The sequence below is a fragment of the Mucor mucedo genome (genome assembly GCF_025094135.1).
Source record: "Mucor mucedo strain NRRL 3635 chromosome Unknown EV154scaffold_237, whole genome shotgun sequence".
Classification (NCBI taxonomy): Eukaryota; Fungi; Mucoromycota; class Mucoromycetes; order Mucorales; family Mucoraceae; genus Mucor; species Mucor mucedo.
The window spans coordinates 13,436-25,531 of NW_026252521.1; the positions used below are offsets into that span (position 1 = coordinate 13,436).

Consider the following 12,096-nt stretch of genomic DNA (forward strand, 5'->3'; position numbering starts at 1 on the left):
CAACATCCTATAGCAAGGACTAGCCGTAGCTGCAATATGGCAAGGATTGCAGCGTGACTTTTTCTGTTTTTTTTTTAAAAAAAAGAACTGATAATTTAGTGCTTCTTGAAAAATCAAAATCAAAAGTCATTAAAAACTAACCTTTTCACCATATTGATTACTTTCAATCAAAAAAAAAAAAAAAAAAAATAGTAGTATGTTAAGGAAAATAAGAGTACAAAAAGTGTGTGAATGAGTCTTATTTATAGACTGATAAACAAGAACTGGTTTATGTCAGGATGATTTAATCAAAAAAGTGTTCGAGCCTTATTTGTAGGCTGAAATAAGAGCTTATGCCAGAATGAACGACTACATAAGTAAATGGTGTTAGCAAATAGTTTTTTTTTTTTTTAAAAATTTGACTTTAATATTATTCTTGCGTTTCCAAATATGCTGTCTACAAATGCCTTGGCAAAACATGCACACGCATATATATGCAATACCCGATTTTCGAATGATACCCATGCATTGGATTTATTGACCATTGGTAAACGAGGTAAAGAAAGCGATTTGCTCCATTTGTTTCAGGTGCATGATTGTTACTCCTCCCCTTTGCCATGCTCCGCTTATATTTTTTTTGAAAGCCCTCTCCACCCCTTTCCATTAAAAATGCTTCCGTTTTATTGGACGTACAAGCACATAGGCTTTCTTGCTTGTATAGAGAGTTAGACAGGGATAATAGCGGTATTCGATAGACTGATTAATAAAGAATTTAGGACAATTGGAATGGTAGAACACCAGTCGTGGCGAAGTTTTACAGACTAATTTCGCAATTGATTGAAAATCAGGTGTATTTCCCATAAAAGGACAAAGGATGTCTCACATTTCAAGATCATCTTTTTCATCTGTTTAGACAAAAAGCAGTTTTCTGTAGGCTATTTCTTTTATGGAGATCTTTCCACCTCCTTTCTACTATAGGGATAAAAAATGAAATATACATGTAGTTTAGTATCCAGAAAAAAAAAATCTTGGCAGCTTGGAATCAAATGCATGAAAAGAGATAAGGAAAGCAGTAATATGCCCAAGTACATGTTGCTGTAATTGCAGTGTGATAAGAAAGGGTTCACATCCGCTGACTACCCCACACAAAAAGATGATAGAGCCACTTGTACTTCCCTGATCGCACTTTATAAAGACCTGTTGAAATATCGTAGATATCAAAATGGGTCTTTAAAATAATCAAAGTAAAGATAACCTTTTATTAAGAGTTGAATGAGCTTGTATTTATACTTTTACGAAGCTGTGTCTAAACTAATAGTAGATCCAATCGGGATTTACTATTCAATCGTTTATCCATTTGAATTGAATAAATGTTTATCCATGTATTCTTATTCGTTCATAACAATCTTTCCATGATTACGATCTCCAGTCTGTCTACTGAGATCTAATATTGGATTTCTATTGTTTCTATGATTCAATACATCTGCGATACAACATTATCCCCGACCAAACATGGAAACAATTGGATTAAGTTAAGGCTTGTCTATCTTGTAAATAGGGACTTTCCGAGAGATACGTATAGAGCACAGACCATTAGAGTTTAGAGTAGACACTTTGCAGTTTGATTTGGTTTGATTTGAGATCTTGATAAGACTTGAAAAAAAAAAAAAGAAAAAAGAAAAAAGAAAAATAAAAAAATACTAATGCATGAATTGTGAACCTTAACTATCTGAGTCAATAAAAACTCTTACTGCATAATAAGAGAAAAGATACACTGATAGCAGAACCTAGTTCTTGGATCTCTTGTTATCTCTTTCAGTTATGGATGTCTTTGACCTTCTCTTGGTTTTACGTTGCTTAACGACATCTTGCTTGTTTTTGCCAATTAACTGAATCTGATCAATGTGGGCTTGATCTACATTTCTTCTTTTCCAATATGTTTTAATTGCGTCATTAGAATCAAGATTATCTGATGGTAACCAACTGTCGTGTTCCGCACCATAATCTTTCCATCTGACAAGATATTCATAATTGGATGCATTATCACCTCTGTGATCTATAATGCTTAAGACTTCAAAATGTTCTTCATCTCCTAATACCTTTTCACTATTAATTCTTTTAATATGTGATGTTGGTACATTTCTAGGATATAATTCACCAGTTGTATCTTTTAATACATATAGTCCTGGTCTGACTATATTAGCAACTGTGAATGGCCCTTCATAATATGGTTGAGTCTTGGAACTCTTATTCATATTCTTTATCATGACTTCTGTACCAATAGGATATGATTCATGGTTGATTCTATGTTTCTTCATGAAATATTCATTATCCTTCTTCTGTTGGTCAGCCATTTCCCCCCTCAAAGCAGGAATCACAATACTATTGATTTCCTTCATCTTTTCGAGGATGTATTCTGCACTGATATAATCGCTATCATGCAATACTGGTGTAACATTACGATAGTCTACAAACTTATTAGCTTGTCTATTAAACATGACTTCGAAAGGACGTGCCTTATGCTGTCTAGAATACTTATTATTCATGACATACTGCACTGAAGGTAGGAAAAGATCCCAGTCTTCTTCCTTTCCTTCCAATACTTTAACAAGTGTGCGTTTTGTGATACCAACAAATGACTCATTAGCAGCGTTGCCTAATGGGTTATAGGGTGAAGACAACCTGTGGTCAATACCACATTGTTTAACTAAACTGTCAATTAAGGAATTGTGAAATTCAAGGCCTCTATCATGGCTGATGATTTTACTATATCCAAGAATAGAAAAGTTCTGAACAAGTTGCTTCGCAATGGTAGTTGCACGCTTATCAGGTATAGCACTTAACATGGTAAATCGAGAGAATAAATCTACCATCACAAGGATAAAATTATTTCCTCTAGGTGAAGTTATATTGAGCGTTCCTAGATCCATGACTACATGATCCATCACTCCATCGGGCAAGATACTTGTAGGTGGGTGGTATACTGTTTGACCTCTATTAAATAACCTACATCTTTTACACGATGCTACAGTTCTTAAGATATCTTTTCTTAGACCTGGCCAATTCATGTTATCATTATGAATGGACTTTTCCATTGCTGTCACGCCATAATGCCCTAATAAGTGGGTCTTAATTAAAATATCTTCTCTTTCCTCAGAAGATTCTGGAATAATGAAATCACTAGCCAAAATTTCCTTTTGTGTGAATTTCTTGAGTAACCCTTCATTGACGTTATTCTGTTCCTGGATAGTGTCAACTACTCGTTGAAGCTTCGCTTTAGTAACCTTATTCTCTTTGCGGTTTACTACTGGAATACTACTCAAGTCATTATCGGCTCTATTCTTACTAGCGCTTCTAGTAATAGCCTGTAAAACCAGATCTGTATCGTTTTGTTCTATATGTGGTACAATATCAGATAAATTAAGTGACGGTTCTCCCTCATTCTCAGTGATATGTTTCAGCTCAGACAAGGGTGCTAATCCTTTCTGTGTACTCTTTTTCTTCTCATCGCTTGTTTTGGCATGTTTAAATTTTTTAAAGATTACTTTACTATTATTTTTCTCATCATCATGAGGAATAAATAATCTTGAAAGCTTATCTGCTAAAATATTTTTGATACCAGCACAAAAGGTAATATCAAAGTCCATTTCATAAATTGACTCATACCAGTTCTCAACTGCTAAATTAACCTTCTCTTTCGAATGAATATATAGAATACTCTTATTATCAACAAATAAGTGGAACTTTCTACCTCTCAACCATTGTTTGAATTTGGTAAAGGCGAATACGACTGCAGCTAATTCTCTGCGAAAACTTCCCCAACGTCTTTCTACATCGCTAATGGTTCTAGCAATGAACCCGATGTACTTGACCTCTTTATTAATGACTTGGTAAAGTGCCGCACCGTAACCATATGCTGAACTATCAGTTACAACACAGAAAGGGTAATCAGGATCTGGAACACTTAACACTGCCGAAGATACTAACGCTAATTTTAACTTTTTCACAGCATCATCATGCTCTTTAGACCAAAGTTCTTTCAGATTAGGTTTATTCTTCAACTTATCAAGACATGCGGATAGGAAACTGTAATTAGGAATATGCGATCGAAAGTAGTTTGTCAATCCGAGGAATGATGCCAGCTGTTTACCGGAAGTAATTGGTGGCCAATCCAAGACATTACTCACTTTCCTGTGATCCACAACTAAACCATAATTAGCAGATAATACAAATCCCAGAATATAGATCTTCGTTTGACATAATTGGAGTTTATCAGGGTTGATTTTTAAGTTTGCCTTAGTGAGTCTTTGTAACACCTCACTGACACATTCTGCATGATAATGGATATCTGCCTTGGTATGAATTGTTATATCATCCACGAATGTGCAAACGTATTTTAAATCCGCAAATAAAGTAGTTAAACATCTACTTACAAATGATGATACATGAGTAAGGCCAAATGGAGCTTTTCGGAACATATACTGCTGACCATTGTATGTGAAACTAGTTACTTGCCTATGAATACCTTTCTTGATCTTAAAACTGTGGAAGCAATTTGATAGATCAATAATTGTAAATATTTGTGAGTTTCCCATCTCTAAATGCATATCACTTATACGAGGTAATTGAAATCGATCCAACTTAGATTTTATTAACGCAGCATTAGTCATACGAATATCTAAGATAGCACGAGTCTTTTTACCATCGTACTCCCCTGTAATGGGATTCTTACGCTTAATAATGAAGATCGGTGAATTATATGCCGTATTGGGAGGACTAGGTTCTATGACTCTATTAGCCAACCAAGTTTTAATTTGTTCATCTACCACACTCTTATAAGCCTCATCAATAGGGAACTGACGTCTATAACCATACTTATAATCTGGACGTGTAGGAATACTGATATGTGAATTAGGTAGTGTACAATGTGACGCAGGATCAATAGCGATATTTGCTTCAATGATCGGCTTTAATTGCGCTTTCACTAATTCCCTTTCTTGTTCAGTACCAAATGGAGAATCATTAGGAGCATTAGCATTGGGATCAATTAGTGGTGGTAAACAATGATTATCATTCGAATCCCAGTCTAAAACAATGCCTGTGATGTTGATCTTTAACTGATACATGGTATCTGTACCGATTACTATATCCACATCTTCTCTCACATCTAAAATTTCCATTTTCGAATAAAGAGTAATATTATTATAAAAAAGCTTTACAGGATCTTTAGTAATTCCTATACGATTCACTTCGGATTTACTCTCCCCTAACTTAATAGTACTCTTATTTTTGAAACATGACTTTATGGGTAAATTTAAAAATTTATTTAATCGTGTTGACATAATAGAAAAATTACTGCCAGAATCAACGAACGCCCAGCACTTCACATCATTTACTCTAATAGGAACATAAATAAATTTGTTGGTTAGTAAATCTGATGGTGCAATTGCAAAGTCACTTTCAACTATAGGTTTCTTACCTTTATTGATGGAAGCCATCGACATGCTGGCAAACTTCTTATCAGCTTCGTCTTCTTCATCTGTATCCATGGAATCGCTGTTGTTCGATTCCCCCGATTCACTATCGGACTCCTCATCGTGCTTCTTCGACTGCTTACGATGAGTCTTGTCATTCTTCTTGCTGGCAGGTACACACTTGTGATCACCAGGGAAAGGAGCCTTCAAGCATCTCCAGCATACACCAGGTGGCTTAGCATCACCCTTCTTGCCTTTCTTAGGAATACGGCAATCACGGGTAAAGTGATCCGTAGCATTTGGATGGTTCTTGCATTTACGAACGTTACGAGCCTTCTTGCTCTTCGAGTCCTCATCCCTACTCTCATCACGCTTATTACGCTTCATGGTAATATTCTCGTAGTGTTCTGATAACACTAAACGACGAGCAATCGTGATAATTTGTTCCAAAGAACGAGCTGCATCACCCGAAGCAATAAGACACTTATTGATATCCTTACGGAGAGCACTCATAAGGCCATTCAGGTATCTGGCTACCAACATGGTTTCATCCGTCAATCCTGATAAAGCACGATACTTATTGAACTTCTCAGTATAAAGTTCCAAGGATCCATAACGACTCATGTCCATGGAAAGCAACTTGTTCGCAGCTGCTACCTTCTCGTCCTGTTCGTTGCGACCGAAATGGCCAATGAACACACGCTTGAAGCGATCGTATGTATGGTCAGCATACTGATCCTTCAAAAAGGTAGTCAACAACTGGAACATCTCCTTGTTCACTAAACACTCAGGTAAAAGACGTTTCCAATTAAGGTCCAAGCTCATGCCATGCGACTTCAAAATGCCTTCAAAACGTTTGAAGCAGTCACTAGGATGTTGCTCACGATACTTATACTCACGGCGATTAACAATCATACCGCGCCATTGGAAGGTAATTGGTAATTGCGGAGGTACGAAGGCATGGGTAACCTTAGGGGTAGATGGCTCCGCAGAGTCCATCAACTTCTCCGATCGAATTAGGATCTCTAAGGCCTTAGACGCACGGTCTAATTCCTTCTGCAAGGTCCCAATCTTAGCAGGGTTCTCGTTCCTGCCAATTGCCAAAGTCAACTCCTTAGTCAACTTACCTACTTCAATTCGGTAAGATACTAATGAAGTCTTAATAAACGTGGATTCCTCTAAATCAGACATATCCAATGGATCAATATCCATGTTATCCCCCTCGATATCACTAATATCATCGAGTGGTTCGCAGCTGGAATCGCCACTTGAATCTACCGATTCCAAAAAAGAGTTTGAAACTCTACCACTAGCAGTGGCTTTTCCCTCATCTCCCCTGTGACTTACACTGTCCCTGGCCTTCTCCTTGCCCTTACGAGATACCTGGACCTTAGTTACTTCATCAGAAGTAGTGGACTTGGCCTTGGGGGATTCACCATTGGAATGATTAACCTCAGGAGTAGCGTAGCGGCTAGCAGCAGTACCCAAGTTGGAGTTAATCTTAGCGTTGGAAGAACCAGAGTTGGGAGAACCAGTGTTGTTGTTGGAAGACATAGCGAATGAAAAAATTTTTATAAAAAAAATAAAGGATAAATTTGTATGTAGATTAAAAAAAATGAAATATCGTAGATATCAAAATGGGTCTTTAAAATAATCAAAGTAAAGATAACCTTTTATTAAGAGTTGAATGAGCTTGTATTTATACTTTTACGAAGCTGTGTCTAAACTAATAGTAGATCCAATCGGGATTTACTATTCAATCGTTTATCCATTTGAATTGAATAAATGTTTATCCATGTATTCTTATTCGTTCATAACAATCTTTCCATGATTACGATCTCCAGTCTGTCTACTGAGATCTAATATTGGATTTCTATTGTTTCTATGATTCAATACATCTGCGATACAACACCTGTAAAAACTTTTATCCTCGCTTTTTAACTTTTACCCCTTTTTTGTTATCTTTTTTTAACATGAGTACATTGCTGCAAAAGTATCAATACAATATATTAGAAAGACCCATTCGCACATTTGCCATGCAGTCATGTAAATGATTCTTCCTTTTTCTTTTTTAAAGGTGTACTCATATATTTATTGCCATGTAGCCTTCATGATGACTTTGGGTGACATAATCTCTCAGCAAGCAATTGAAAGAAAAGGTTGGGAAAACCATGACATTGCCCGGTCACTTCGAACGACTGTGTACGGTGTTTGTATCGGCGGACCTGTCATGGGAAGCTGGTTTGGTTTTATCAACAGAACTATCACAATTAAGAACCGCTGGGCAGGTAAAAATAAATAAATGAATTAAGAAAGGGTTCAGTCACACTAACCAATGATGGGCAGCTACCGGTACCCGTGTCATTGTGGACCAAACATTGTTTTCACCCGCTATTTTGGCAGTCTTTATGGGTGGCATTTCCTTATTAGAAGGTAGAACTATTCCGGAAATCCAAGAGAAGTTTCATGAGAGTTATTATAATGGTTTGATGAATTCATATCGTTATTGGCCCTTTGTCAGTTTATTTACTTTTGCCTTGATTCCGCTACATTATCGTCCAATCGTCAATAGTGGATTTGGTATCATCTGGAATGCTTACTTATCACACCTCAACCAAGAATCTTTGCAGGCATTGAAATTGGCTCACCCTACAATCATACAAACAACTACCATATAGATTTAGATTTATATTTATACACTTACATTTAGACACCCCCCCCCCCTTTCGCTCAGTATCGCGAATTTCCTAGAAAAGGAAAGAAGCGCGCGTTTCCTAAACCCATTTTTTAAGGCGCGTTTTCAATAAAAAATTAATAGGTTTGTTTGCCAACAGATTTTTTTTTTGTGTCTCTTTACATACATTTTCATTTAAGCATGAGGAAAAAATCAACCAACAAAACAACCTCGAGTAATTATGACCAATGTGTCTCCTGGTTTAATGACTCCATACTCCCCGTTGTTACTACAAAACACACCAAAATATTTAAACCGGTTGTGCTAGGTATGTAGTATTTTATATAAAATAGTCTCATGGACTGACATTTCTCTAGATTCAACCTCACCCTCAAACCTACCACCAACACCTCCCATAAGTGAACGCAATTCCAGCACAAGTAATGAGTTTCATTCTCCCAACGAATATACTTCAAACCCAAACCCAGTGCCCCCTCATAGAACTAACGACACCTTGTCAAATCGATTCAGCACAAGCTCGACAGATAATACACCAAGTAGAGCCACATATAATACACCAAGTAGTACCTCCACATATAATACACCAAGTAGAGCCACATATAATACACCAAGTAGTACTTCCACATATAATACACCAAGTAGTACCTCCACTTATAATGCACCAAGTAGTACCTCCACTTATAATGCACCAAGTAGTACCTCCACTTATAATGCACCAAGTAGTACCTCCACTTATAATGCTTCAAGTAGCTCCGTAAACCGTTTTTCAGACACCTATACCAACACATCCTACTCCACAAACAACACAACAGCATTTTCATCAAACAAGACCTACATGAACGACAGCACAAATGACAACAGAGATAGTTCGAAAAGGCAGTCTGAGGTTCTTGACACCATCGATTTGACAGACAGTCAGCCTAAGCGATTCAAATCTTCTACGTTAGACGAAGAAGCTTTCTTTGAAGATATTGAACCTATCGCATTGGATAATTTCATGGACGAGTTTGGAAACGATGATGATTTCGGTCCTGATGACTTTGTATCTCATCCTGCACCACCACAAACCTCTGCTTTCACTGTTGATAATGATTTCGTGATGGAAATGGAGCCTACCAGTAGCTTGTCAAAGCAGGAAATCAACAAACAATTGTCGCAGCTGAAAGAGGATTTAAATGTCTGCAATAACGATATTGTCGAAAATATGGTAAACAAGGCTGGAAATCTACGAAAGACTCTGGTAGCCAAAAGAGAACGTCTCACAAAGGAAAAATCACGTCTTGAAAAGATGCTTGCTGATATGGATTCTCCTGCTACTATCCTCGTCTTGGATGAGGATGAGAATGATAGTGAAAAGGTCGAAGTCTCTCCATTTTTCTCTAGACCATCTGCTCCAGCAGCATCAGCACCAGCACCACCAGCACCAGCACCAGCACCACCAGCACTACCACCACAGTCGAAATCATCTATTGTTAGTGCTACTTTACCGTCCCAATCTACACAACCTACTTATGGTTGGAGTAGAGATGTACGAAAGGCATTAATTCAAGTATTCAACTTACGTGAATTCAGAACCAACCAATTGGAGGCTATCAATACCACCATAAAGGGCGAGGATGTATTTGTTTTGATGCCTACGGGAGGAGGTAAAAGTCTTTGTTATCAATTACCTGCCATCATTCCAAATTCCCCTCGACCTGGTATTACATTTGTCGTTTCCCCGCTTTTATCCTTAATGCAAGATCAAGTAGAGCAACTTGTAACGAAAAGAGGTGTTCGTGCCAGGATGCTAAACAGTACGATGGATGTCAGATCGAGAAAGGAGGTATTTGACGATATCAATGCTCAAAATCCTGAAACTCGCATCTTGTACATTACACCCGAATTACTGGATAAATCGAATCAGTTGAGGTCTGCCTTGACAAGTCTCAACGGAAGACATAAATTGGCTCGCTTTGTGATTGATGAAGCACATTGTGTGTCGCAATGGGGCCATGACTTTAGACCAAGCTATAAATTATTAGGCACGCTCAGAGATGATTACCCTGATGTACCCATCATGGCTTTAACAGCCACCGCCAATGAACCTGTCCAAAAAGATGTTTTGCATAATTTACGTATGCATAATTGTAAAGTGCTCAAGCAAAGTTTTAACAGACCAAATTTATTGTAATTTATATATATATATCCTTCTATTTTTTTCTCTATACTAACCGAAATATAATAGGTACGAAATTGTTCCCAAAGGAGGTAAAAAAGCTCTGGAGGATATTAGTATCTTTATCAAACAACGTCGCAATCAATCGGGTATCATCTATTGTTGTACAAAGAAGGATTGTGAAAAAGTAGCGGAAGAATTACGAAATAATCATCAAGTCTCTATCCAACATTATCATGCTGCTTTAGAACCTGCCGAAAGAAGTCTCGTTCAACGTAATTGGCAATCCGGTGCAGTTCAAGTCATTGCTGCTACCATTGCTTTTGGTATGGGTATCGATAAGTCAGATGTACGGTTCGTACTCCATTACTCTGTTCCTTCTTCCCTTGAGGGCTTCTATCAAGAAACAGGTCGCGCTGGTCGTGATGGCAATCCCTCTATCTGTAGACTCTATTATTCTTTTGGCGATACCCGAACACATAACTTTCTCATCGATAAAGGCGATGGCAATTTTGAGCAAAAACAACGTCAACGTGCCAATTTAACCATCATGACAAAATTCTGTGATAACGAAGTAGATTGTCGTCGTAAACAAATCATGGGTTACTTTGGGGAATCGTTTACAGCGGCTGCATGTAAGAAGATGTGCGATAATTGTATTCGAAATGCAGATTCTCCTTGTACGTTTAAAGACATGTCGGATGATGCCATTCGTATTATTCAAATGGTGGAAGCCTTGGGCGGAGAGGCCATCACATTGGCTCAGTTGGTAGACATCTATCGTGGCATGAAGAATAAAAGAATTATGGAACACGGTCATGATCATTTACCCGGCTATGGTAGAGGCAAGGATTTAAGCAAGCAGGACATCGATCGTCTACTACGAGCTCTTGTAAATGAGGGCGCCCTAAAAGAAAAATATACCATGTCTCGTGCTGGATATCCTACATCCGAAGTTCAAGTATGTGTCCACAATGCCAATTTTTCATTTTTGTAATAACGTTTGCAGCTCATATTTATTTTTAAATAGATTGCTTCCAAGGCTCCGTCTGTTATAAACGGATCTAAAAAAATTACGATCAGTTTCCGGGCAAACGTAAGTTCCTTCCCCTTTCAAACTGTCCATGTATATATGCCTAACATTGTAGGATGATATAAATATAGGGATCACGAAATACATCTATACCACATCACATGAATACAGGGTTTGTTACAGCCACCAGCATGATGTCTAGTGGCAATAGTAGTAGCGGTAGTAGCAGTGGTAGTAGCATTAATGGCAATGCAAGAAGTTTTACCAACGCCATTAATAATTTTTCACAGCCTAGGCCTGCTGCACCGCCTACTGGCAGAGTGCTGCCTAACATATCGTTAGGGGCTACTCGACCTATCGCACAAAAATCAAGCAAGCAAATGGAAATGTACCGACAATGCTATAAAGAATTAGAAGCGGAAAGAATGGCACTAATGCATAAATACAATATTCGCGCTTCAGCCCAAATTGCTACGAATGCTTCGTTTCAAACCATTGTAAGTATTTTTACTTGTAAAAAAAAAAGTTATATCGGCTTAATCAAGTTAACACCCTTTCTTCTTTTTTTTTTTTTCAATTAGTGTGATAAGTTACCTATCACAAGGAGAGAACTGAACATGGTAACAAACTGGCCTGAAGAAACTTTTGATACCTTTGGAAGCCGATTTTTAGAAATTTCAAAGAAATATCATGCTTTAAAAAATCCTTAGCCCTAATCCGCCCACCCCCTCCTTCCACACATGTAGATTTTTCCAAG

At 37.6% G+C, this 12,096-nt stretch overlaps 3 protein-coding genes across 3 annotated transcripts; 2 read left to right on the forward strand and 1 right to left on the reverse strand.

Moving 5' to 3' along the window:
* Positions 1 to 6,525: 6,525 nt before the first annotated feature.
* EV154DRAFT_488291 (uncharacterized protein) lies at positions 6,526 to 7,007 on the reverse strand (the record flags this gene model as incomplete). The annotated part of the gene is made up of 2 exons (XM_051599086.1): positions 6,526 to 6,543; positions 6,585 to 7,007. 2 exons carry the CDS (start codon positions 7,005 to 7,007, stop codon positions 6,526 to 6,528), a joined length of 441 nt encoding a protein of 146 aa, XP_051450627.1.
* A 163-nt stretch (positions 7,008 to 7,170) lies between these two features.
* On the forward strand, positions 7,171 to 8,288 carry EV154DRAFT_531950 (uncharacterized protein). The gene is made up of 3 exons (XM_051603858.1): positions 7,171 to 7,499; positions 7,559 to 7,741; positions 7,800 to 8,288. Exons 1-3 carry the CDS (start codon positions 7,427 to 7,429, stop codon positions 8,129 to 8,131), a joined length of 588 nt encoding a protein of 195 aa, XP_051450628.1. The 5' UTR covers positions 7,171 to 7,426; the 3' UTR covers positions 8,132 to 8,288.
* Positions 8,289 to 8,865: 577 nt separating this feature from the next.
* On the forward strand, positions 8,866 to 12,096 carry EV154DRAFT_531953 (P-loop containing nucleoside triphosphate hydrolase protein). The gene is made up of 5 exons (XM_051603859.1): positions 8,866 to 10,317; positions 10,376 to 11,267; positions 11,337 to 11,402; positions 11,471 to 11,874; positions 11,934 to 12,096. Exons 1-5 carry the CDS (start codon positions 8,984 to 8,986, stop codon positions 11,974 to 11,976), a joined length of 2,739 nt encoding a protein of 912 aa, XP_051450629.1. The 5' UTR covers positions 8,866 to 8,983; the 3' UTR covers positions 11,977 to 12,096.

What these genes read in the sequence shown, in the direction of transcription:
- EV154DRAFT_531950 (XM_051603858.1), top strand. Translation starts at nt 7,427, where the DNA reads ATGAGTACATTGCTGCAAAAGTATCAATACAATATATTAGAAAGACCC. An exon ending in CACATTTGCCATGCAGTCAT is followed by an intron (nt 7,500 to 7,558) that starts GTAAATGATTCT and finishes ATTGCCATGTAG; the next exon opens with CCTTCATGATGACTTTGGGT. An exon ending in AATTAAGAACCGCTGGGCAG is followed by an intron (nt 7,742 to 7,799) that starts GTAAAAATAAAT and finishes AATGATGGGCAG; the next exon opens with CTACCGGTACCCGTGTCATT.
- EV154DRAFT_531953 (XM_051603859.1), top strand. Translation starts at nt 8,984, where the DNA reads ATGAACGACAGCACAAATGACAACAGAGATAGTTCGAAAAGGCAGTCT. An exon ending in ATCCTACATCCGAAGTTCAA is followed by an intron (nt 11,268 to 11,336) that starts GTATGTGTCCAC and finishes ATTTTTAAATAG; the next exon opens with ATTGCTTCCAAGGCTCCGTC. An exon ending in AAAAAAAAAAGTTATATCGG is followed by an intron (nt 11,875 to 11,933) that starts CTTAATCAAGTT and finishes GTGATAAGTTAC; the next exon opens with CTATCACAAGGAGAGAACTG.